Source organism: Taudactylus pleione, unplaced genomic scaffold, assembly GCF_031769625.1.
Source record: "Taudactylus pleione unplaced genomic scaffold, aTauple2 ptg000041l, whole genome shotgun sequence".
NCBI lineage: Eukaryota > Metazoa > Chordata > Amphibia > Anura > Myobatrachidae > Taudactylus > Taudactylus pleione.
The window spans coordinates 24,181,165-24,208,193 of NW_028284443.1; the positions used below are offsets into that span (position 1 = coordinate 24,181,165).

General features: G+C 43.6%; 1 protein-coding gene across 1 annotated transcript in view; it reads right to left on the reverse strand.

The window, feature by feature from the left end:
* The window catches only part of ZNF277 (zinc finger protein 277), a 105,709-nt gene that overhangs the window by 63,759 nt on the left and 14,921 nt on the right, over positions 1-27,029 (reverse strand). Inside the window, exon 2 of the mRNA XM_088457715.1 lies at positions 18,611-18,812. Coding sequence (XP_088313841.1) covers positions 18,611-18,812 — 202 coding nt within the window. The remainder of the gene's footprint in view (positions 1-18,610; positions 18,813-27,029) is intronic.

Here is a 27,029-nt window from a genome sequence, read left to right on the forward strand (position 1 = left end):
GTCGCGATGGTCAAGACCATCGCAACCATCGGGCTTGCGACGAGACCCTGCGGTAGGGTCTCGCTGCCGCAAACCCAGGAGTGCTTTTGGCTCTATCAGAACCAAAAGCACTCCAACTGACATCACTAGTGATGTCAGTGGGGCCGGCCCCAGATGGTAGGCGTTCCCATGGGAACGCCTCCGTCTGGGCAGCAACGCCCGCGGCACGCCCACCAAAGGGGGCGTGCTGTCCTCACCATCGACAGCACGCCCCCTTTGGTGCGAGACCCATAGTGACAGCTTGGCTGTCGCTATGCACGTTTCGCGCATGCGCATGACGGAGTTCCCGCCATCGTGCGCATGCGCACCAGGGCACCATCAACCCGCTTGCGAGCGCTCACGAGTGGGTCTGAATTAGGCCCTGGGTCCTCTACCCTCTTGTGCTTCTCTTACTTTCATATACTCCTAACTCCCCATTAGGGCACCTAACACTTAATTGCGTATGCTCTATTGCTTGTTTGGATGTTATGGTCACTAATGTAGCAATGTATATTATCCATGTCCCCAATTGTATTTTATTGTACTGTAAGTCACTGTTCACTTATTTGTTTGTGTACTTTGTAAGGCACTGCAGAACACTTGTATAAATAAATTATAATAATATTACTGTTCTTTTTGTCAAATTAGCACAAGTTAGGATTTATCTTATTGGCCATACAAAATAAATGAGAGCCGAATAGAAAATAAGATGTTGTTTTCAGATCTGAACGTAACCGAGTAGAACCGAACTGCTCATCTCTAATCTACATACTGTAGATACTCAGATAGAAGTTAAAGTGACATTGTGTTGCCTAGGCTCCTGGTAAACCCGGTGGAAGCCCTTTACAAAGGAGGAGCTGGATTCTGCCATCACTGAATGTACAAACAGGAAAATTAGTATCTTCAACTTCAGGTGCCCTTTTCCCCACCTTTAGATGTCGCACAAAGCTGGGGAAGGGTCTGTGGCAGAGCCCTTGGATGCTACCAGGCCTTCGACTTGGTAGAGTGACAGTATCTGTAGGAGATGCTTCACCTTTTTGGCTTTGACTCTGGTTTTATCTATTGGATATAGTTGCTGTATTCGCCTCCTGCGACTAAAGTTTCTATCAATGATTACAGATCAGTTGTCACAGTGTGCCGGACCCCGGTCATCTCTTACCAGGTCCAGCAGCACTGGTTTTCCGGCGAGCAGCGGGCAGGGAGAACCTGATGCCCGCTGCCGACAAAGCCTCCTCCGGCTCTCGGTTCCTTCCCTCGGCGGACGGCAGTGGGGAGATCCCGGCGCTGGCTGCTTCCGGCTCCCGCTGTTGCGGCTGTGTGCAGGCGGCTGCGGCTCCCCTTGGGCCGCACGCGCCGCTCTGCAAGAAGGTTTAAAGGGCCAGTGCACTTCTTTGATGACATCACCGGAGGCGCCTATTCTAGCCCTGCCTTTAAAAGGAAGTTTCTGGGACCACTCCTGTGCCAGAGTATAGGCTCATTACCATACTCCAGCGTTCCATGCATATCCTGATTATCGATTCTGACCTTGGCTTCGTTCGGGACTCAGATTCTGTCTGACTCCTGGTTCTGACCTCGGCTATTCCCTGTGGCCCGTTTATGCCTCCTCCCTGGTACCGTCTCGTCCATTTGGTTTTGACCCAGCTCGTCGACTACGCTAAAGTCTCCTGCACTCTGTTCAAACTTCATCAGCACCTGTATAGGGAAACCTAACCTGAGGCCGCGACCTGTGTGTCGGACACAGCCAAGTCCATACCTTCTTGCGGGGGTCCCTGGTGAATAACGCCGGCACAGTAGACTCCGCACCTCAGGAATAGGTCTAACCAATTCCCTGCATACGTTTTGCATCCACAATCCATCCGAGAGTTGTGACATCAGTCTTGTTTGTTCTGGGTAGTAGCACTTGCTATAGAATAATTAGCACAAGTAATTGGCGTTGATCTGTGTATGAGGTCTTCAAATCAGGTAATGTGGTAATTATTATAGCGCTGTATGCTCTTATTCTTGTCAGACGTGAAAGGCTCCCTTTGGCTTTTTAAAAAAAATAATATAGGACACATATCTGCTCTTTTCTGGCCTTAAAACATAATGTAATAAATCCAGCATATTTCCATTGAGTTGTCCCATTCTAGTGAATGGATCTTTTCAGCATATATTGCAGTAGACTGAACAGTTTAAATACTTAGAGACTTGGGTAACTCCTGACTATATTTAAGAAAAGACCTGTTTAGCTGAAAGCAGGGCTTTTCACTGTTTTCCTCAATTCATACAGTGGGTTATGGGGAAGAAGGTTTTCCTTCTCCGGTGTCACCCCCGCTTCATGTATGCATTTGTATGGTGAGTGCGATTTATAGTAGAATGGAAAGCTCAGCTTTGTATTCCTCTGCTGCGTACAGATTCCCAATCTCGGGAAGGGGTAATCTGTACAGTGAATCGAAAAGAGCAGGAAGTTGAATACTTCCCTGATGTCTACCAGGCATTGGCTCCACCCCCTGTAAACAGGCATTGTTTGCAGCAGGTCTGGCGTGACCTGCTGCTCTCAGATGCTGGCACATGCAGTGGGAAGAAGACCTATCTGATTCCCGATATGATATGTCTTCTCACTGCTTCCAGGTAAAGCAGAGGGGCAGTTTACGGGAGGACGATGCCGGATAGGTAAGTGTACATGAATTTCTACAAAACATCACTATATATCGCATCGATGTGATGCCATATATAGTGATATTTTTTGGTAGCCAGTTTATGTTCTACATGAATAAACCCCAAGGTCTGAATAGTCAGACCATCGGGTTTAAGTAAATTTCTGAAACAGGCCCTTAATCAGCTGATTGCACTACTGATTTGATTCCACTTGAAGTTGAGTGTCAAGCTGCTGTGGGATGCCTTTCCAATGAAAAATGGTCTCATAGGTTGGGTAGTCTCCAAAGCAAACTCTAAAGGTGCGATTCAATTGTTTTGTGGGCAGCGATAATTAATGGGCACCAAGTGTTGCAATTCAATTGTTCTGGCTGCCCAATAATAATTGTGGTCTTCACACCCAATTAGACCGGGTTTAGCTGTGTAAAACAACTAAACCAGTCTAAAGTCCTGGTTAGGGCACAATAACCACGGGTATATCACACATTTTTGATTGCACTCTCCTGAGGGTGCGAGCTGAAATGCCGACGCTGGTGGGTATCGTGCCCGGAGCAAAAACTGAAATGCTCCATCAGGCTCCAAAAAACAAATAGCCGCCTTAAAAACAATTGAATCGTCCCATAACTGTCCTAAATGTGAAGCTGCTAAATGCACTTTTTGACACCTATTGTGAGAATATACAGCGATTTTTGGGTTCTAGGTGCAGATATGGGACTGTATCAATCACTTTATCAATACTCCACTCAACTGACCCTACAGTTTGTGTATTTGGGGGGGGAAGGGGGTCTCTTTAAAGCAAGTTCTCAGTAAACATAAGTTTCTTTATATATTCAGTGACGATAACAAAAGGTAATAATAGTCAAGATATGCTTGGTAGAGAAGTTTCCTGACCTACTGCATTGGTAGATGACACATGTATGCTGAGAGGAAGGCACTTCAAACATTATAAAGTATGATTCTTTTGGCATACTTAGAGACGTAGGAGGTGCCCAGCTGATGTATCTGAGGACCTGGTACAACTAGGCTTGGGGGGACAGCTTTTCATGCTGTTGCTTACTATATGTACTATTTTTCTTTTACCTGTATTCTGCTATTTTAGGTCATGAAAACAAAATATGTTACTTTAAGTAAGTACTGCATATTTGTACTGGCTGTGCCATACTTGTCTTTTATAACCTGCAATCGTAGGATGACCTCATTGTTGTACGGTGTTTGTTTTTCATTTGCATTGTTATTTTGTTGTGAAACCGATTAAAACCTACCGGATGAAAAAAAAAAAAAAAAAAAACACAAAATACTATATAGTGACCAACAGACTTTACATATAAGTGTTCACCTGGTACTTATGGACGAGGATCAGGAGAATCTGCTAATCTTGTGACAGACCTCTAATTAGTTTAGCTGTGAATAGCTTGGTATATTAAATATAACAAGAAAAACAAGCTTGTGCCATGGAGCAGAGTACACTGCAATAAATTACTGCTCTGTGTTTAATAGATTGTGAAAATTAGCACAGGGCAGCATATCGAATGACATAACAGCAGAGTATGTTAGGTGGAGGGCAGAGTGCAGTGACACATATCGCAGAATACAAAAAACAAAAGGCCCTAATTCAGATATGTACGTAAACCCAATGGTTTACGTACATATCAGATTTTTGTGGGTCTGTGCATGTGCATGACCCGTTTTGTGCATGTGCAGAATGGCCTGAGGCCTTTATGGGGCGGGGAGGGGTGTTGCCAGTCTGCGTTTCCGGAAACAGTGGCGTGTCGCCACGGTCTCCTGGGAGTGTCGGAGGACGCAGATTTCCTGGTATCGCAAGCGACAGGAGGCAGCCAATCTGAGTAAGCTTCAGCTTACTGATGCTACAAATGGTCAGGAATCGCGTTACAGATCTCACCTTCACGCTGGTGTACTGGCCTGCGCAGGTCATCTATTCAGGCTAGCTTTCCGTTTCCTGCTCTGCGCTGCTGTCCGCAGTGTACCCCATCTTCCCCTGGCTGCTGTAACTCCGCTAGCATGCCCGCCATCTCTGGGACTGGGCGCAGATATGATACCTGCGGTCAGCTGACCGCTGATCCTCCAGTCCCTGGGTCAGCAGCGATCATGTGATTCTGAGCTTCACTCAGTGTGGAGTATCCTTCATCCAATCGGACACACTGCAGCGGACACCTGATCCTGTCAGCCAACCAGCACAATCCAGGGGGAATAAAAGGATTTCACTGACTAGCAGATAGCAGACAAAATGTCTCACTCCTATGCTAGGTTACTAGGCTCCAGACTTCTCCTTGTTGCTGTTGCAGAAGTGCTTTCATCATCGTTCCCTATCCGATACTAGAATAATCGGAACCTATCCGATATTCAGCCAAGTGGTACCTACTCAAATCTAACTTCATCAGTACATATCAGATTACCATTTTACAGGTTCCACATTCAGCTATATCCAGAACCATCGGTTCCAACATCATCAGCTGCAACCGGAATCATCGGATCCTTATTATTGGCTTTGCCCTCAGTATCTTTGGAGAGTTCTAGATAGAATCCTTGGGAGACCCTACCAGGGGGCTGCGACCTGCACATCAAACACAGCGAAATCCATATCTCCTTGTGGGGTTCTCTGGAGAAGACCGCTGATGTGTTAAGACACCGCACCCCTGGCTAAGGTATTAGTCAACTCCCTTAACCCTCAGTTCCCTGAGCCCAGTCCACTTGTGCTACTACCAGAGCCCAGTCTACAGGTGTTGCCTCCTGAGTCCTGTCAGTCTGTGTTGCTTCCTGGATAGGGACTTCTGGTGTTTCTCCTTCTAAGACGTGGTTATTGCTAGGCTCCAGTGCCCAAGTTTATTCCTCAAGTTCAGTTTTGCTCTGCTGCCTTCTCATAATCTGCTTCTGTGTCTGCACATGCGCAGAAACTATATCAAGCCTATTAACCACCAGATCCCAATTTCCACCACTGAGCCACCAGCATCCCGGTCAGGAACACAAAAACCAGAGTCCTGACACAAACATTGCGACTGATAGTCACAATGTTGATCCAATGCTGTGTCTTCAGACGCAGCATTAGGATCTGCGATGCCAACAGAAGGCATCTTATTCCTGCAGGCATTAGCATATTAGGTGCACGGTATTGCACAGCCGATGCTGCTTTTTCTGCTCATGCGCAATGTTTGATTGTGTGTTTTCCTCCATGTTCTTTATTTGCGTATGCTTAATGGATAGGAGCTGGAACATAGATGAGCACTAAAAAGTGAAAACTGATAAAAGAAAAAAAATACTGTTGGTAAACATAAATTGATAGGAAAGTATAGCAATTTCATATTTTTCTCAAGATAATTAAATAAAATCTGAAGAAAGGAGAGAATGTGGGACTTGCTGAACACACATGTTTCAAAGACTCATTATTGATTATTAAAATTATTGATCAGTAAAATAAGCAGCTTTAAACCAGGTTACTTAAACTCTATGTGCACAGAGAATAGCAAAAATTTCATAAAGTAGTTGGCATCCCGAATGTCAGAATCCCAATGCACATTATATCGGCTGTGGAATCTCAACAGGTCAAAATGCCAACAACTTCAAACAGTAGTGTTAGGGTTAGTCTGTGAGAGAGGAGGAGGCTTAGGCTGTGGGAGGGTTGGGGTTAGCCATAGAATACTTACCGAAAATGGCAGCGGGATTCCGCTGCCTGCATTCCAACCGTCGGGATGCAGTACCCAACCCAAAATTTCCACTTGTTTTGATCATCATATGTAAGTGCAATGGTAATAGTCTAGCAAAACCAATGCAAGTGCCGTTTCCCTGTCATTCATAGTGACTTCCAGATTTATACTTAATTCACTTCTTTCATCTGCAAAGATTTAACTAGTGTGAAATTATGATTTAAATACTAATTTCTGGTGGTACAGCTGTATGGGGGGAATTCAATTAGCCCTGATAAATTATTGGGGAAGAAAAGGTAGCCTCCGGCTGTATCGGCCGAGGCTATTCAATTTGATTTCCTTTTTCTCCCGATACCGGTTTTAACGCCCGTTATGGTTATCGGGCGTTAACACCCGGAATTAGTGATAAGTTCACGGATTCAGGCATTAAGTGGCTGTTATCCTCCGATAACAGCAGACTTATCAGGGATTTCTTTTTGGGTCTCATGAGAGGGCTGATTGAATAGTCCCCGGCAATCAATTAGCCCTATGTAAATTACAGTGGCTAATTGCATCTAAACCTCTATGTTTGATTCGCTCATCAACACTGTGTCTACCAAGATAAGGAGGATACCAGCAACACCTTGTTATGTCGATTATGGGAACACAGTGACAGCAAATGGTATCACCAAATAACTAAACTACAGTACATCCGTAAAGATCATATTCACCATACAAATCATGGCCAAGTAAATCACTTAAGAATTAACTGAGAAGGCTATGAAAAAAAAGAACCACATGTGGATGAGAACACTAATCAAGGAATACATTTTTCTAGTCAGCAATGAAATGTGGCATTAGTGGGTGAAGATGTACATTCACTACCAATAAGTAGTGATTAGCATTCATCTTGCCTGTTTTCAAGTACACTTCAGATTAAATCATGGGCAATTCTGGATTATGCGATTCTGCAACCTGTGCCATTTTTTTCCCATCAGAGTTCCATGCTTACATAACTTTAGACATTACAGCTCATGGAATGCTAGCAAATTGAGCTTTGTGTCTGAAGCTTTTTCAAAGTCACTGAGGTTTCCTCTTCGAGCCATGATCGACATCATTTTAAGCAACCATGCCAGTTTAGCAATTTGATATGTGACCCAGTCTACTGTATGCTGCAATGTTCATTTCTTATTGCTTAACTAATGCAGTACCCTCACTGTAAGGAAACCCTTGCCTTTAATATGCTTGATGCCCCTCATTTACCTGTACTGGTATTATTACTACCAGTGCTGAAAGGGTAAACAATAAAAGAAAGTTAGAATAAGTGCAGAGAAGAATAGAAATATCATTCCATTTGGTGAAAATATTATTTACGCATGCATTTCCTTGGCCAATGCTCATTACTCTGTTCAGTACTTGCACTAATGCATTTTACTCACAAAGTGAGCTAAATAGGTTACTCGCACTGCTTTATTTGAAAAAGACCACAAGAAATGACTCAATGAAAACATATGTCCACATGAACAGACACAAAGGTACCCTGCAGCCAGTAACGCTGCGGCAATGCCACCCGTAGTGTCCTTTGGACACTACAGACAGGCTCCCTGCTGTGTGTACAGATATCCACTGCTGCACTTCCAGTTGCTGGACACTGCAAGGTGTTTAGTACGGAATCGGTATGATTTACCGCCGGATCCATGCCCGGCGGTTGGAATCCCAACAGCGGCATCACGGTAGAGAAGGAAATCCAGATCGTCCCCAGGTAAGTATATACTAACCTATTTCTACTCCCTAACCCTCCCTTAGGGGTGCCTAACCCTAACCTTCCCTCTCAGTGCCTAACCCTAGTCCCCCCTCTAAGTGCCACAACCTAACCCCCCTTGCCCGCCGCCTAAACTTAAATCCCCCCCGGGGGTGCCTAACACCTAAGTCCCCCCCGGGAACCCTAACCCTCCCCCCCCGCGGCTATCCGCGCTCGGCGTCCCTTCGATCGGGATGCCGGGCGTCGGGCTCCCGGCGTATGTCTAATGACAAGTGTCAGCGTATCGACACCTGTCTTTAGACCCTTGCCAGGATATGACAATCGGGAAGCCGGCTGTCGGGATTACTTCCGCCGGCTTCCCGACTGCATACCGTTTAGTACAGTGACTCTTATGGGCAATATAGAGATTTGATGCTGATGATATGACTAGTTCTGACAGCTTGATCGAATAAATTATACACAACCAGGGTTTTATGGTCTATCCATTTGTTGATATGTATTTTACTATAATTATTCTGATAATAGACACCGTTTATTATATATACAGGATCAACAGGAGCTAATTTGGTGATGCATAGAATTTAACCAGCTCATTAGTTTTTTCACTTTTTTTGCAGACTTTATAAGAGGACACAGACTCCTTGAATAACCATTTATTTTTATTATAAAGTATTTATAGGCTATATTTTACTAAATGCCTTTGAATATTAGTTATCTTTTTTCATTGTTGATTGTAGAAGGGATAAGCGAGTGCGAGTGAAGGAGAGCATGTGGGCAATATGCAAGAATGGATAGATATTTTGGTAATGTTCATCATGAGAAAGAAGAATAAATGGGCAATGTTTTAAAGGAGGAGTCAATATGACAGTCCAAGGTACTGAATATGTGGATTGAAGCAAAAGACAAAAGTTGAGAATGACAAGGCAGTGGGCATTGGGATGATTTCAAAGCCCGCTATAGGAGGGGGGGGTGTAGTGACATAGTGGGAGGAGGGACTATTTAGTTCTGTTTCTGACATATTGCGATTTAGATAGCACTGGGGGGGGGTCAAAGATTAGGGGTTCAGAGGTAAATTTTGGCAAAGAGATGTAGCAGTAGTAGTATAAAAGAGTTAACAGCAGAAGGCTGTTATAGGACCCCAGATAGGAGATGTGGAGGGAGATTTCCTAGTAGTAGATACACTCAAGGAGTATTTAGAGAAGTAGGAGGTGAACCAGAAAAAATAAATGCCATGAAGGCCAAGGAAGTGACGATTGCCCAGAAGAATAGGGTGGTCTACAGTATCAAAAGTGGCAAAGAGGGCATGTGCAGTGTTCTACCATATTTACTGGCTAGTATCTTTTTCTGTGACTTAGGGCCTGATTAAGCATGTATCACAATTGCAACAGCGTATGCAGATTGGCCGATTGTTGCATACTGCACATGCACCGCGCTGAGCGTGCGCGGCGATTGCACTGCAATTACGAACACACTGTGGTATCCGCTGCAGAGAGAGTGACAGGCAGTGTGTCAGGTTTGGCATTCTGGAATCCCCTACTGAGGGGTTGTGATCTTGAGTTCGTAGGAATTCGGGGTGAGAGGCCTGGATATCAGAACTCCACATCCACAGGTCTTGGATGTTGACAAGACCTGGTCAAAGGTGCGGAGTCCAACCTGCAGGGAGTTATTCGCCAGTGACTCCTCCTGGGCGTAGCTGCACCCAGGTCGCGGTCCTTTGACCAGGTATCCAAGCCCTGTGGGAAGAGAGACTCAAATATCAGTGGACCAGAGGAAGTGCCTAGAAAAAGCACTACTACACAAGGGGTTACAACAGGGGCTGGTACTTTGAGAGATGCTTCGGAATTGGCACTTGAGAGGTACACCAGAATTGGTACTTGAGAGACACACATGGAATAGCGTGCTCACGCACCTTTGCGCCACGGGGTGGTACTCGAGGGAAACACAGGTAATGGCATGCAGATACACTTTTGCACAACAAGGTGGCACTCGAGGGAATCACAGGTAATAGCGTGCAGACGCACTTTTGCACAATGAGGTGGCACTTGAGGGAATCACAGGTAATGGGGTGCGAGCGCACTTTTGCACAACAAGGTGGCACTTGAGGGAATCACAGGGAATGGCGTGCAGACGCACTTTTGCACAACGAGGTGGCACTCAAGGCAATCACAGAATGACGTGCAGACGCACTTTTGCACAACGAGATAGCACAGACAGTGCACACTGGTAGAGTTGTAATAGCACTGTCGCTGGAGGTAAAGCACTCAGGCAGAAGATGTATAGTCGCACTGCTGCTCCGGGAGACACTGGCAATAATACACAGGCAGATATGTAAATGCACTGTTGCTCAAAGGAAACACTGGGGACTCTGGAATCAAATGAGAGAAAAACAAAAAGGAGATTCCGCACAGGATACGTGTGAGAAAGAAATCGAAATATTGGGTAAAAAATTGGAGAATTGGGAACAAGATCTGACTTTCCAAAAAATAGTGGAAAAACATAAAAAAGAACTTGAAATGTACGAGATGGATATTATAGAGAGGAAGAAACAGAAATACAACAGAGATAAACACAATTTCCAAACTGGTAACATCTTTAAAATTGAACAAACAGACTACTAACAGACAAAACTATAAACCTCAGGAGTCCTACACATCATCTGAGATGGAATCATCTGGTGGTGAGGAAATCCCAGGAAACAACGTTAGTGAACCACAAAACCCCCGCCAGAGATACAGCATATATGATGATGAACATCCCCCATCGACTTTTTTAGGACAAAGCATAGGGGGACTACCAAAATACCGTACAAGAGGAAAACGAGGAGGGGGAAGAAGAAATACAGGGGAACTATCAGACTGGGATCACCATCCACCATCCAGATACCCGATCAGGACCCCAAGGAGGTAATAACTGATAATTCTAAACTCAATGTAATCAATCTCTCCAATAAGGTTTTAACCAAGGATGAGATCTCTATACTTGGCAAAGGCTTATCATTCTCACCAACGCAATCATTTAATCGATTTGGTTGGGAAAAAGATCTGAAATTAGTCGGGCGCAAACTTCTACTTAAGAAGCATTTTGCCAACCAAAAGAACAACCAGTCAATTACTGACCCTGCATCTGATGTAAATAAAACTTTGGAGGATGAGGAACTAGAGGCTATCCATGCTTTGGAGGAGCTACAAGATAAGGATATTTACACTAATATTCCAACAAGTAGAACAAGAAATATCTGTAAGAAAAAAATCCACATTTTTCCCTCCTGAATCTCACTGTCCAGAAGTATTAATCTTTCAAGAATTGGTATCAAAAGATCTTGATCAACTCCACTTCAAAACTAGGTGTACAAAATATATGCACAGCAATCTTAGTAGACCGGAAATGAAAGCGCTTAGAGATATTCAACAATGGAAGGAAGTAATTATAAAACCCTCGGACAAAGGAGGTAATATCGTTATCTGGCCTGCTGAGATGTATCACCGAGAGGCAATGCGACAACTGAAAGATGTAAACTGTTACCAGATGATGCTGCTTAACCCAACAGAAAACTTTACCACAATTTACAACAGAATCATTGACAAAGCATTCCAAGAAGGTATCATCGTCAAACAGGAATATGAGTACTTAAAGGTATATAACCCCAGAATACCAACACTGTATTTGCTCCCTAAGGTCCACAAAAACATCTTGGACCCACCAGGGATACCCATAGTCTCTGGGATCGGAGGCTTGTCAGAAAAAGCTAGTAGGTTTATAGACCTACACTTGAGACACCATGTCCTTGGATTGACATCCTATATACAAGATACATCAGATATACTTAGAAAACTCCATGATGTGACAATAGAGGAACACCACTTTCTCGTGACATTGGATGTCGAGTCTTTGTATACCTGTATTGGACATGACCTTGGGATTCAAGCAGTGTCTTACTTTCTCGACATGGAAGAACCATGTGACTTTCATCAATTCTTACTGGATATTCTTGGATTCATTCTAAGAAAAAACTATTTCACTTTTGGAGATCGCTTCTACCTACAGATGAGGGGGACGGCAATGGGGGCTGCTTGTGCCCCCACTTATGCCAACCTCTTCCTAGGTAGGTGGGAGCGAGAAATGGTGTTTGGAGACAAAATGGACCAATACACACAATTTATAGGTGGGTGGTGGCGATATATTGATGATATTCTTCTGATATGGGAAGGTGAAGAAAATCTACTCCTGGAATTATTCCATGAACTGAATGATAATAACATCAACATCACATTGACCCATCACTACAGCCGAGACTGTGTATCCTTCCTGGATCTTAAAATCTACAAAACTAATGGAGGTGCAATTCACACTGAACTTTTTCGCAAAACAACAGCGACCAACAGTGAAAGTGAATTTTTGCGGCTCAAGCGGAATTGTTCAGAGGAAGCAACAGATAAGAATAAAAGCATTGAACCTTCCGAACAATTAGCAGAGAGAGGATACAGTAAAATATGTATTGAGAGCAAAAGCCAGCGTCTCTACTATTCAAAGAGAAACAATGATCTTTAAAAGTGAAGAACACAATTCTGCAACAAAAAAGTATAAGAAGGATTCTGAAACTATACGATTCATTGGTAATTTCTGTAGAGAATGGAGGACTATTCAAGATATTATGCAAAAACACTGGTCAGTCTTACTTTTGGATGAGGATTTGTCCCAAACATTAGGTACCGAGGTAGCCATGGGTTGGCGTAGATCCAGGAATTTATGAGATAATCTTGTTCAAAGCCACTTTATCAAAATCCCAAAGAAAGATAGAACAACCCAGGGTTCTTTTCCATGCCGAACATGTAAAGCAAGCCAAAAAATGGTAAAATGTGATAAGGTTCAGGACAAAAATGGTCAGATCATCCCAATAAAAGATTTTATTAACTGCAGTACCACGGGGGTGATATACTGTTTGACATGTAGTTGCGACATGAAATATGTGGGGATCACTTCAAGGAATTTTAGACAACGCACTTTAGAACATGTCGGAACAATCAAAAATGCTCCATCGGATCTTGCCAAATTTAAGAAGCTCACCTCAGTTGCTAGGCACTTTCATGCGCACCATAAGGACAATCCAAAAGATCTGCGAGTATTTGGCTTGGAGAAAATTACATTAGGGATCCGTGGAGGTGACCTAATGCAGGAACTGATGAAACGAGAGAGCTTCTGGACATTCAAACTGGGTGCCTTATCCCCAAAAGGAATGAATTAGCATATCAATTATAGTGTATTCTTGTAATTATCCCAACAATTTGAACCTAAATCAGTGCTATCTGGGAACGTTAAGATATTTTATTAGTGTGAGTGGAATTTTAATATAACAATTAGTTATTTTTGATATTTTATGTGATATACTCACAACAGTTATTCAATCTTAATGCCACTTAATTTATTTATAGTCCAGCATAATTATATTTAAAATACATATACTCAGCACGTTACACTTTTAATCTTGTGCAACAAAAGTTTAATTTTTCACCTTTTGTAGTTTAGTTCACATTCATATTTTTATTCACGTTTCACCTTTTTATACACGTCATGTATTATTACTAGAATTTTTAATTTAACTATATTTTATCTTGGTTTATATGATTATGTCACCATCATTATATACACAAAGTACAAATGGTATTGTTCAAAAAAAAAAATTTCACATTATGAGCTCAATATTAGGTTGTTTTTAATATTTTATTTGCATATTTATTTGTCTGGAGGTGCACTAGCACGTGAGCACCACGTTTGAATTGGGGTTTTACTCTAACTTATATTAGTTTATTTAATTTCACTCTTGGTAGTTATTGGTTTTCTTAGAATCACAAATTGGTACTGTGGTAATTTCCCACTACCTAAATATATATTTTAATCTTGGACTATTATTTGATATTATATTTTCACTATGGATCACCCTATATAAGGTTAATTTTAGCAGATGTTTAAGTAATGGTTTTCATTGGTAGTTTTTCTTTTACAACTACCAGCCGGCATACTGTGTGTGTATTGGCCGAATGGCTTAATATAATAGGTGATAATTCTAACATTGGCTTATACCAATACACTGTTATTATTACTTAATTTTAATATTAATTTTTATTATTTTTTTATCAGATTAAATGAATCTGAGTAGTTTAAGGAGTATGTAGTTTTGACTACAATTACCAGCAAGCATTGCGGTTCTGGATCATTTGAGAGTATGATTTATTAAAGTAATATATTAGTCTGATTATTCTAGTTTTAGATTATTTCTTACTATATATTACACCAATTAAGCTATACTGCTAAATAAGTCTAACATTTTACTACCAGGTCGAGTTACTGGTAGTTTGGGTGCAATCAGTTATGACTACAACTACCAGAAGGCATTGCGATACCTTTATTATCTAACATGTATAGAATCATCTCCTGGATAATCCATTAGTTATTTATTATGTATCACTAACATTAATTTGCATTTTATCTGGTTCCTATATACTTTATGGCAGATAACAACCTTACACACTGTGAGCCGATTTTGCACTACTACTACCAGTAGGCATTGCGGCCACCCTAGCTCATTGGATTGGTCCATTAGACTATGAGTCATACTAGGACCAATAGAATGTATCCTAGAAACAGGGGGTGTGTAACTATCCAGCTAAGCGCTAATTGTATAGCGTGTGCCGGGATCTGACTTCCAGGTAAGTGACGTGTAAACTTACACGCTTAAATAAGGTTAGCAATTACAATGAGTTTCACACGAGGTGAACAAGCCTCTACACAGGCGAAACGCACGTCCTGGGTACACGACAAATCTGCTGATGTCCCTGGAGATCTAGTCAGTGCACGGACCGGACTCCATATCACTCCACACTTCATACTGGTATCGTATTTAGGCTGACAGTCTAATATGTCTGGTCAGCTAGCAATGGTTTATTGAGCTCTAGCCTATCTATGCACTATAATCATCTCTAGATTAAATAAATTATGGTATCTGATTAATGATACCTTTATGCTGCAGCCCTCTGTTGGCTTTTATGCTTATACATGATGTGTAGCATGGGTATCCCATTGGACCATTAAGTTCTTATTACATGGGCATTGAATCACATGCTACTTAAAACCAAGGTTTTTTTGTAGGGCCTAGTGATATTTTGGACTATTAAGATTCTAGCACACAAATATGTGTTTAGTCCCTTGTATAAAGATTTAGATTTAATGTATATACGGCCACTGTGTATGGTGTATATCCTAATTAGAGAGGTTAACTTTATGTGTTCATTCTATTGATGTTCTGGCTAGAATACATGCTTATTATAATTGGAGGATATCTCACTTTATGTATACTTTTGAATATTGTTTAACACTTAGTGATCTAGGATACAACAATGTGATATATAATAATGTTAATGTATGGATATTTATATATGCTTATGTGTATTATCAATTGTTTGCATCACAAGTAAGGTATGCCTATGCATCACTCTTCTTGAATGGCTGACATGGGAGAATGGCAATAGGAAATTGTATTTGGATGACATACTAAGTACATGTTAAGATTCGGGTATATATTAGAGAGTATGAGTCCAGCAACAGCCTTGAGGGCTGGAACACTTGGCTAGCTGCGGCAGTGGAGCAGCCTTGATGGCTGGTAGACTTTAACAAGTTGTGGCCTGAGGGCTGAGGAAGTTGATGTAGCCTTTGAGCTAAGCGACAGTCTTGAGGACTGGCGAGTCTTTGACTAGTCGTGACCAGAGGGCAGTGTGTTGAGATGCGGCCTTTGGGCCAAGTAGCAGCCTTGAGGGCTGGTAAGCTTTGGCATGCTGTCGCCTGTGGGCCATAGAGCAATACGTGGCCTTTGGGCCGAGTAGCAGCCTTGAGGGCTGGTCTGATGAGGGACCTGTGCCACCGGGTGCGCAAGCCTCGGAGCGAGAAATTCTCTCACTCCGGGGCTCACTACAAAAGGGGCGGCTGTCGATGGTGATCGAAAGCTCGCACAGTTTTGCAGGCAGTGTGGGGGGGTGGCTGGCCAATCGGAGGCATTCCCGAAGGAACGCCTGCCGTTTGGGGGCGGCCCCACTGACATCACTCGTTTGGTCAGTGGTGAGCTTCCAACTCTAGTAGAGCCGAAAGATCACTGGGGCTTGCGGCAGACGAGACCCTACCCACAAGGGTCTCGTCGCAAGCCCAGATGGTCAAGAGCATCGCGACCATCAACCTGGCCATTCGCTAAAGCTGTGAGTGGTCACCCACAGCTTAGCGAGCGGCCAGGAGGCCGGCGCTTTACAGAGAAGCGGCCGCTCATTCAGAGGGAGCACCCGCATTTTGCGAGCGGCTCTGAATGAGGTCCTCAGTGTGGCAGCTTGTGACAGTACATATGCTGCACTTTCAGACGCAGAACTGGCACAGGAGAATGGTTTGATGAGATGGTACTTGGATAATGTACTAAGTACACACACTGTGGCTTCACACTGTCAGGATGCGGCCTGGGATTGGCTGCTACTCACCACTGCGCCAGCGTCCTTGAGCTTAGGTGTTCAGTCGCCGGGGGTGGAGGCGGGTGGTGGGCTGAGTTTTCTCCCCGGGGTCTGCTAGGACTTCAGTGCGTGCATCCTGGTTCCCGTGGTGGCAGGCATGGGAGCAGCCATTTTGGTCCATATCACCTGACTAGTCTCTCCCAATGGTAGTCCTGCGGTAACTCAGCTGATCTTCTGATCCAATGACCAACTACCTAAGAATATTTAGTCTGACTCCAGGAACAGAAAGCTGCTGTTCAACTTCGCTTTTTCAGTGTCTGCGATTACTAGCTGTTGCAGCTTTCCAAGTTCCACCTTCTTTCCTACCAGTGTTATATCCTAGTGTATGGACTCGCTCATAGCTTGATACGGTTTAATTTCCAGTGACTCTTTCCAGTGTTTCTCAGGATCAGTGATTTCTTCAATACTTGTATCCCTACTGAATCTCCAGCACTAATCAGCTTCTAATTCTCCTGTGTATGTGTCAGCACCTGTTTCTGTGCTGAGACTCCAGCACTAATCAGCATCTTCTCCTGTTTCTATGTCAGCACCTGGCTTTGTGCTGAGACTCCATTTTAACAACTTCTGCACCAGTGTACATACTCAGCACAGCAGCTGTGTACTGATTCAAAGTGTCATTCTCCGGTGCCTGTGTCTGCATCTGAATCACCGGCGTGTGCCCCTAGTACCCTATCCTGCGTCTGTATCCCAAGTGCCCTCAGTACCCTATTCTGCATCTGGATCCCAAGTGCCCTCAGTATCCTGTCCTGCGTCTGGATAACAAGTCTTCGTGATATTTCCCAATTCACCTCTGTGTCTACATTCTCAGAGTAAGGCTGCATCTGGATCTCCGGTGTTTCAAAGTACATTCTGTACCTGGACTTACTATATCTTTTCCATTGCAAGTCAGCCTCAGGACCTCCTGTGTTTCCCAGAGCAAACCAGTGTCTGGATCATTTCCAGTAGCTTCCAGTGCCTTCTCATTTCTAGTGTTTCCCAGTGTCATTACATTTCTATGTTTCCATTCCTATCTCATTTTAGTATTGTTTCCTGGTCTTCCTGCCACTCCCAGGTACCTGTCCAGAGGGCTGCGACCTGCTCACTTGGTGCAGCAAAACCCGAATCCTAATAAGAGGGGTCACTGGTGAAGACCAGCAAGTGGGTTAGACTCCGCGCCTCTGGGCAGGTCTAGCCAAACCTGGGTTTGGCCATAATAGGAACACTTTATCACTGTCACTCTCTAAGTTGTTTCTAGCAACCCCATCTCCCCGGCTTTTTAGTCCTCTATTGAGGAATTCACTGAGCCGATCATGACACACGCGCGGAACTGGCAACAGAGATGACTCTAGGAGATTGTACTCAGTAGATGTACTGAGCACACACACCGTGGATAAACACTAGTAACAAGTCACTAAAAGCAACGGAGCTCGGGACCTGGAACACTGCAACAGCAAGTCTTCACTGGAAGTAACGACATTGTACAGGCAACTTCTTGTTATCCAGAGCCCGGTAAAATAAATACCCTAAAGGTAGCAGCCCATTGGAGGATAGTGTCAGCTACCAATGCTACCATTGGGTAAAGGGCTAATTAGGATATAGACTGTTATGGCTGCGTTCATGATGGTAACCGCAGAAACCACATCATGGAGCAGGCTCATGGATGTCCTAGCAGACCCCAGGTATGATCCTCAGTGCATCATCGGCCCCAGCGCCTAGCGTGACCGCTTGGGAAGTCAGGGGAAGCTGGCGCTGAGGTGAGTAATGGCTGATCCTAGACCGCAACAAGACAATTTCATTGAACTTGGCTGCACATTGGATATGTGTCTTTGTATTCTTGTTCTTAAAAAAAAAAAAGGGTTTAAAAAAAAAAAAAAAGATATGAAAACCCTGATTATTACTGATGAGATTTATGGAGGTAAATGGATTATTGCCCCAGAGTAAGAAATTTGTAATTGTAGATTCCTTGGGAGCAGTAATAAAAAACCCCCCATTAGATTAGTTTTCTAGCATAGACTAGAAAATATACAAATATATCTTACCTCTTGAAATTTGCTATTAATTTTACATCAGCAATGACAAGCTTATGCTCAATAACCATGTGTTTGAGAAGACCATCCTTCTCCATTTTCTTGTAATACTGTTCGCAAAACATACATGGCAGGGACAAACCATCCGCTGGATCAGAAGCAGCACCCGGATTTTCAGGCAACGTCAGAGACTCCAAGATACAGTCCTTGCTATCTGAAACATAATTAAAATAGCACACGTTAAAATTTAACAACAAAAACACACACACACATATACAATATACAGTCAGGTGCATAAATATTGGGACATTGACAGAATTTTCATATTTTGGCCTCTATTCACCACCACAATGGCTTTGAAATGAAACAAACAAGATGTGCTTTAACTGCAGACTTTCAGAACATTAAGAATATGGTTACAGTAAGCTTTTCCTGTCCCTCCTGCTCAAATACTTGGCATGTCAGATGGTATAGACAGTCTTATGGATATGGTAACATTACACCACACTCTTTTCCACCAACACAACAGGTATTTCTGAATACATTTTTTGCAAAATTCAAAAAAGCTAATCTGAATAACCAAAATTTGGTCCACTAAAGGACATTAAAGGCAACCCAAAGAGATTGATAACTAAGACTTCATCGGGGGTGTAATAAACCATTGACAATATAAGCAACATACTTTGAATCCATCCCCACTCCAGTTATCTTATCTTCGTCACATAAGCATCATAATCTGTCCCGTCACTTGTGCCCTGCCCACCACCTGTTGCTGACTGGTGATTTGCTGAGACACCTGTCTGTCACATCAGTTCGTTGCTTCTTTCCTCCACTCAACTGCTAATGGTCCTAGTGGCTCAAGCTAGTGCCATAGATTAATGGCAACCGGGGAAGAGGGCATCCTGTGAGTGGTGGCTGTGGTGAGCCGGGCTGCAGAACTCCTATGCACATGGCATATGTTCACCACTTGCTCTGCCAAGCATAGCAGCGAATGACAGGGGCCTCCCAACCTATCCACCTCACTACGGGTCTGTCCTACATGGTTTTTATCATTCGGATTTTTGCTGTCTGACTGGGACATTTTATATGTTGAAACGGATTATATGATGAAACTTTATTTATATGCAATTATGGTACATTTTGGGGGTTTCCCTTTTTTACTGTGGCTCTTAGACAGTATTAATAACAAAATGCTATCACTTTCAAACTCAAATATATATTTTAACTGATCACACCTTGTCCTTAAAAACCACACTATGATGCATCTCACTCCCACCCAGCAAGCAGAATTCTTAGTAAATTTTAAAGTGTTCAGAGACTCAGAGTGTTTCGGTATTGCAGTTACATTCTTCACAAATAAGTACTCAATTTTACCCAAAATATGTGACCTGGAGAAGTAAAAATCAAATCAGGTGACCAATACTTACCTACAAAATACATAGTAATGCTACTGTGGAAATACCTTAAAATGTATTATATTGCTCAATGAATTTTTTATGGACAGAACATGTATACTGAAGAAAGAATGTAGGTACTGTCACAATAGCACAAAGGATTTATAGATTAATACTGGCTACTAGAATGTGCGCTAACCAGAACAGAGTTGCAGAATCTAACGTGCCAGTAGTCTTCGCTAGGAACCCCACAAGGGTGTTTGGACATTGTTGCACAGTGGACCCAATTCATTATGGATCGCAACTGCAACAGCGATCGCAGTTCGCCAAATGTTGCGTACTGCGCACGCATGGCAGTGCGCACTGGCACCACTGCGATCAATCAGGCCACGCAGAGTGATTGACAGGCAGGGAGCATTTGGGGGTGGTGACGGGTGGGGGGGCGGTGGTTGGAGAAATGCAGGCGTGTCTGTCTGTTTGAATAACGTTCCGTGGGCATGCATATATTAGCGATTGCATACGCAGCTTGAGTATGCAGCTTTGAGTACTCACTGCGTGCAACGAGGTAGGCATTTCTAAGTAAGGTCAGGGCTGCTGTAATTCTGCATGAGGGGCTGATGGTACTCGATGTTACAGATGTTTGTGAATGTTTGCAAGGTATTACGGATGTGAGATAGTGGTAGTGAGAGGTAGTGGGCTTCTCTATGCTGGCAGAGCGACGGCATTGCGATAGCAATCATTAGCATATTTTCGCAGCAGACCTGCGTGCGATTATGGAGCTGCAATTGTAATAGCGATCCTTTATGAATCAGGCCCCAAGAGCGCAGGTTGCAGCCCTCTTTTCCCATTAAGACAGGCTACTATCCACAAGGAGAGGGGACAAATGGAAGACCAGAGACAAGCCGGGGGTTAGGCCAAGGGAAAGCACTGCAAATGGTAATAGATAAATGAGCTGAAAGCAAGGTCAAAACAGGCTTGGTCAGAATGAAATGGTTATCAGGATATCAGTAAGATACTGCGGATGTACACAAAAATAGAAAAAACTTTTGCCATTGGTGCTAACAATAATATACTGCAGATAAAGAAGGGGTCCCTTGATGCCGGGCTGCAGGTTTATTATGCTTTGATCAAAATTATGACAAAATCCCCTTGATATTATTTAATGCACAAACATAGATTTGCAGAATATTATTGTTAGCGCCGATAGCAAAAGTTTTTCTATTTTGTATACATTTATGGCATTAGTATTGCCACTCTGCTGGTACCATGTATGATATGGGTAAAACCGATCATGGGCTTATTTCTTTTTAGATACTGCGGATGCTGGAGTGTAGGAAATAAGACTAATGCTCTGGCACGGTCCATAGATGGATTTATATAGAGGAAGTGATTTGAATTTGATGCAAAGCTCCATAACAGCAGTCACCTGACCGCATTAATACATATAGTACAGAGCCGCACTTGTGCTGCTAAGGAGTGAACAAGACACTGGCTACAGGGATATGATCAAAGCTGAGAACCGCTTGGTTCAGAGTAGGGCGCTGACTGGACTGTTCACAGCAGCATCGTCGGAGCAGGTAAATTAAAACAGATTACCATTATATTTGTTATTCAGAGGTTCCCAAACTCAGTCGTCAAGGCACCCTAATTGTCCAGGTTTTAAGGATATTCATGGTTGAGCACAGATGGTTACATTAAAAGACTGAGTAAAAAAAACAGGTGCGCCTCTCAAACAATCTATATAAATGCTTGCTCAAACTGGTAGCTCAACCAGCAGGGTCTGCTACCTGCTAAAATAAGACATCTAAACCAAATAGATTGTGCATGGTCTCAAACAAGCGCTATGTACTTTGTACATAGGGAGCAGCAGCTAGACTACAACACGACATTTTCATAGTTGTCTATTTTTTATCCTAATTTAATTCATCTTTATATGTGTTTAATATTCATTACCTAATCACTATCATACCTATGGTGTTTGTAATATTTATGGGCGATAACCTTATCAAACAATTATCTACCTGATAGAGTGTGATACCAATGTATACACAGCATCAGGATTAAGAACCTGCAGTTGCAAAGTTTTGGCTGATTGAGTATTTTGTATCCAACAACCTGAGATACAGGTACCTAAATTCTGCTATATTGGGATTATGCAAGTTGTACACCATGTTAAGTTAGGTGCAGATGTCTGTAATATTTTGTATTTGTGCTTGCCGCTACATAACTGAAGTATTTGCACTTCTAATATTAAATTACTGACAATATTTTCATTGCCTTTTGTATAGCCAATGATTGAGCTCTACAGTTTTTAATTTTATATGTTTGGTCTGAACATTTCAAATATCTTTTTTTAAAAGTAAATTTTTATAAAACATACAAGTGCCCCCCCAAAAAAAGTTTCTTCAAATTCTGCTCAAACAAGCGCTCAAAGTATTTAAAAAATAAAATAGAACAACACAGATATACATAAAATATACAGTATAAATATATTCAAAATCAGTGCAATAGTCTGCTCAGAGCTCTGTAAATCAATCAAGTCAGATATTTATCATCACTATTCCTCGCATAAAAATAGGTAATTAGCTTGGCTCCCAGCAAAAATTAACCCTAGTGTGTATGTGTATATGTGCGAGTGTGTGTTAGGGAATATAGGACTTCATTCAGACCCGGTCGCAAGCGGGTCGATGTTTAGGCTCTGCTCACGCGCAGCGGCCGAACTGAGTGTGCGCAAGCCCCGAAGTGAAATTCTCTCGCTTCGGAGCTCACTACAAAAGGGGCGACTGTCGATGTTGATCGACAGCTCGACCAGTTTTGTAGGCGTGGCGGGGGGGTGATTTCACAAACGGAGGCGTTCCTTAAGGAACGCCTGCCGTTTTGTTGGCGGCCGCACTGACATCAGCAGTGATGTCAGTGGGGAGCTTCCTGCTCGATCAGAGCAGGAAGCTCCCTGGGGCTTGCGGTTGCCGAGACCCAACCTTAGGATCTCGTCACAAGCCCCGATGGTCTTGACCGTCGCGACCATCAACCTGGTCGGTCGCTAAAGCTGTGGGTGGTAACCCACAGCTTAGCTAGCGACCAGGAGGCCGCACTTAAAAAGTCAAGCGACCGCCCTCATTCAGAGCGAGCGCTCGCTTCCTACGAACGCCTCTGAATGAGGGCCATAGATTGTAAGCTCCACTAGGGCAGGGACTGATGTGAATGGCAAAATATTCTCTGTAAAGAACTGCGGAATATGTGTGCGCTATATAAATAACTGGTAATAAATAAAATAATAAATATGTAAGAATATAATCCAGGGTTTCTGGGAAATCATAGGGCCTGATTCAGACCCGCTCGCATCCTGGGTATGCTAATTTTTTAAATTGACGTCATGGTATGCGATCGCTCCCCAAGACAAAAGCACACCCACTTTGGCTGTGCGGGCGATCGCTCAGCGTATGCAGCCGCCCATCAGAGTATGCAGAGCCGTCCACTAGTGCATGTCATCTCCTGGAAGTGTCCTAAAACATTGGTACATCGAGCACCATCGGAAGCTAACGCAGCAACGGCGATGAAACACTCAGGCACGCCTGCGTTCGCACCTCCACTTCCCCGTTTTTAATGGACTGCTCATGTTACCACTCACAAACGGCCTCTCGTAACTCACCCAGCTGGGCTGTCTTTGCTGGGCGAGCAGGCGGTATGTGATCGCAATGTGTAGTTCATGCACGTGCACTGTGCTGCATGCGCGTACGCAGACCATCGGGCCGCTTGCAAGAGGAAGCATATAGCGACCGGGTCTAAATCAGGCCTATAGTCCTATATAAAAGTCTGCCATAAAGCTGTCCTTATTCATGAAATAGATCTTTGAGAAATAAATGTTACCTATTTCCCTGGTGCCAATCCCTGTATGGGCACAGCGCACCAATACACTTAGAACTTCCTTCACATTGCCAGATTAAGATAATGGGTATCCATTATTAAGTCATCAGTCGGTGGGGTCTGAAAGTGTTGAACCACCGGTGTGTTGTTTGCCCCAGTAACAGATGACAACCACCTGCAAAGGACCGTGCGATCATGCATAAACAGCGGGTGCCGAAGCGGTTTGTCTGCACAGAGTCCTCCCTATGTGCGGTCCGTAGGGGATAGCTCTCCTCCACTAAACAGCGGGAGCATGGGTTTTCACCAAGCCATCTAGCTACTTGGTGGTGTCTGTTGGCTGGGCTGTAAAGTTAGGAAATAGAATTGGAGTGAGCAGAACAGCGTGAGCATGAACTTCAGCAAGGTGGTGCTTACCGGCTAGGCTGCAAGATGAGGCAGTGAAACAGGCGTGAGGGGAATAATGCATTTGAGCTATCAGAGAAATCCTTAGCCCTTCACACGTTTCTCCGGGTATTAGCGTCCCGGTTTCTTCAAAGGTGTGCTCTGCCTCCCCTGACTGCACATCCCTGGCACTTACTCCTCTTATGCTCCATACTATGGGCCTGATTCAGATCCACACACAAATCTTCCCGCTAGGCTGTTCCATCAGGGCACCGCGCCCTGCCCTATTTCTAAAGGGCAGAAAGCACCATGTCCTCCGGCGAGGCGCCTCGCTGAAACAGCTTGCGGGTTCTGTCCCCTCCCGCGGGCTGGGAAAACGGCGGTGCAGCGTCATCGCCAGTGAATGGATGCCGGACGCATGCGCCCGGCATCCATTCACAGTGACTGCAGCACTTGGGGGCTGCCCAGCATGTCAGTAAGTGCCGGGCACACCCCCAAGAGTAACTAAAAAGGGGGCGCTTCATAAAGACACGCCCCCTTTCCCTTGGCCATGCCCCCTTTTCGGGCGCACGCGCAGAAGTGCCTTTTCTCTAGGTTCGGCACCCCGCCCGGCGCCGGACCTAGAGTGAATGCCATTGCACCTGCTATCTCTTCACAGATCGCAATAGCAAAAATATGCTAATTTCTCCAAAGCCTCCCAGAGTACAGTGATGCCAACTGCTGCCTTCTAATATCTGACCGAAGAAGTGGAACAGCGTAAACATCGGTAACGTCAATGCAGATCGAGTAGCCATTCAGCTTCTGAGTCAAATCCGACCTGTCTCAAACACTGCGGCTCTTGACACACTAAGAGCTTTCATGCTGCAAAGGAGATCGCGTTATCTAACTTATGCATGCCCATCCTGTCACTCACTTTGTGATGATGCACCCTGCATCACATATAGATACTTCAGCAATGATTATGTCATTATTGCAAACCATACGTACAGATACATCAAAGATGGTTTGCAATTTGTATACAGCATCTCACAGCATTTTGACCATATGTTTAGTAATATAGAGTTCAAAACAACAAAACAAATTTGTGAAACAGAACTAGTATCACTATAATCTGCCCATATTCTCTTTTAGCAGCTGTTGCCTAGGAGCTTTCTGCCTTGTTACACATTAGAAAAAGAAAGCGAAAAATGATAAAAACAGACAACTTATATTTCATAGCTTGTGCAGTAGATCACCTCCCACTCGTAAAATAATTTACAATCCAGATTGTTGGTAAGTATGGGCATTATGTTATACTTGCGCTTCATTATTAAGTGAGCTTGAGGTATTTTAAAACATTTCTTTGTTTGACTGTTGTGCCACTTTAAATTCTAATTAGCAAAAAAATAATAATTGTTTAAATCAGCTCAAATATATAAAATGATTAAAATCAAAAAGATGGGGGGGAAAAAAAAACAATTATCTTTATGCATTTGCAATGTTGTGTCAAACATAGAACGTACCAAAAGACTTGCTGTATATTTCTCATACTGTGAGGACAAGAAGTAGAAGTAATCCAGTAAGTAGAATAAAGAAATGCGAAGGCTCCCTTTACAATTACTTCTATTAACACTTATTATTGTAATGGACAATGGGCCTGATTCAGCAAGGAACGCACGCTAGCAGACGCACGCACCCAGCCGCTGTGAGAATATGCTAATCAATGCATACGCACGGAGACCGCAGCACAAGAAGCAGACACCCAGAAAAACATATAGCTGCCTACCTATGCCTTGATTGACAGCGTAAACATCGGGAACATCGAGTGCCATCAAAGCTGCATGTAAGCTAAGGTTAGACCTGACCCTTCCACAGGACTTGAGAGATTCCTGCAGGCAGAGAGCTGCCCAGCTGTATGCGACGCTGCGGAGATTAAATTTATGCACTCCCCTGTAAAGGCGTGCGAACGCACAGGCACGCCTGCGTTCGGCCGACCACCCCCGTCACCACCCTCAACTGGCATTTCCTGTCAATCAACATCAAAGGTCTCTGCGGGCTCCCTGCATACTCTGAGAGAGCCCTTACCATACTCAGCAACCTGTTCACGCACGCGCAATGCGATGCATAGGCAGATCGCAAACATCGGCTCACACCGTGCGTTCTCTCACTTGCGTTGCTTGCTGAATCGAAACGCGTTGCTGCTCTCTTCACTGGGGTTTCGTCCGGCCTGCTGCTTGCTACGATCTACACACAGAGATTTGTACTGCATCATCACTGGCCCCTTGCCATAATAGCCGCGGAGACCAGAGACAGTAGTTGCCACGATACTACATTGCATTAAGGTAGTCCTGGACAGCCCGGCTGACATCACTCGGGGCTGCGGGTGGTAAATGCTACCGGGAATTGGACTAAATCAAATCAATAAATCACGGTTGATTACACGAAATAAGCGGCCTGTTGGGCTTCATATGATGAATTGTACATCCATTTCTATTTAGCTATTACAATGAACAGCTGGTCCAATTTAATACACTATAATTATGTGTATATACTAAAAGGAATCCCCAAGTGAACTGTTTCTATTACTAAACTTGCAACAAATATAAGCTATTTGTATCCAGTGTATTCAAGACTTGCCAATTAGGACAATTGACAAGGATTGCTGTGTCATTTTGGCTTCCTTGAAGGAATGTTTTTTTGTATACAACTTGCAGTATATGCAAGCTAATTTTTCAACAAAATCCAAGCCTGCCAATTAGGACAATTGACAACTACCCCTGTATCCTCCTTTGGCTCGTTTGAGAGGTTTTTTT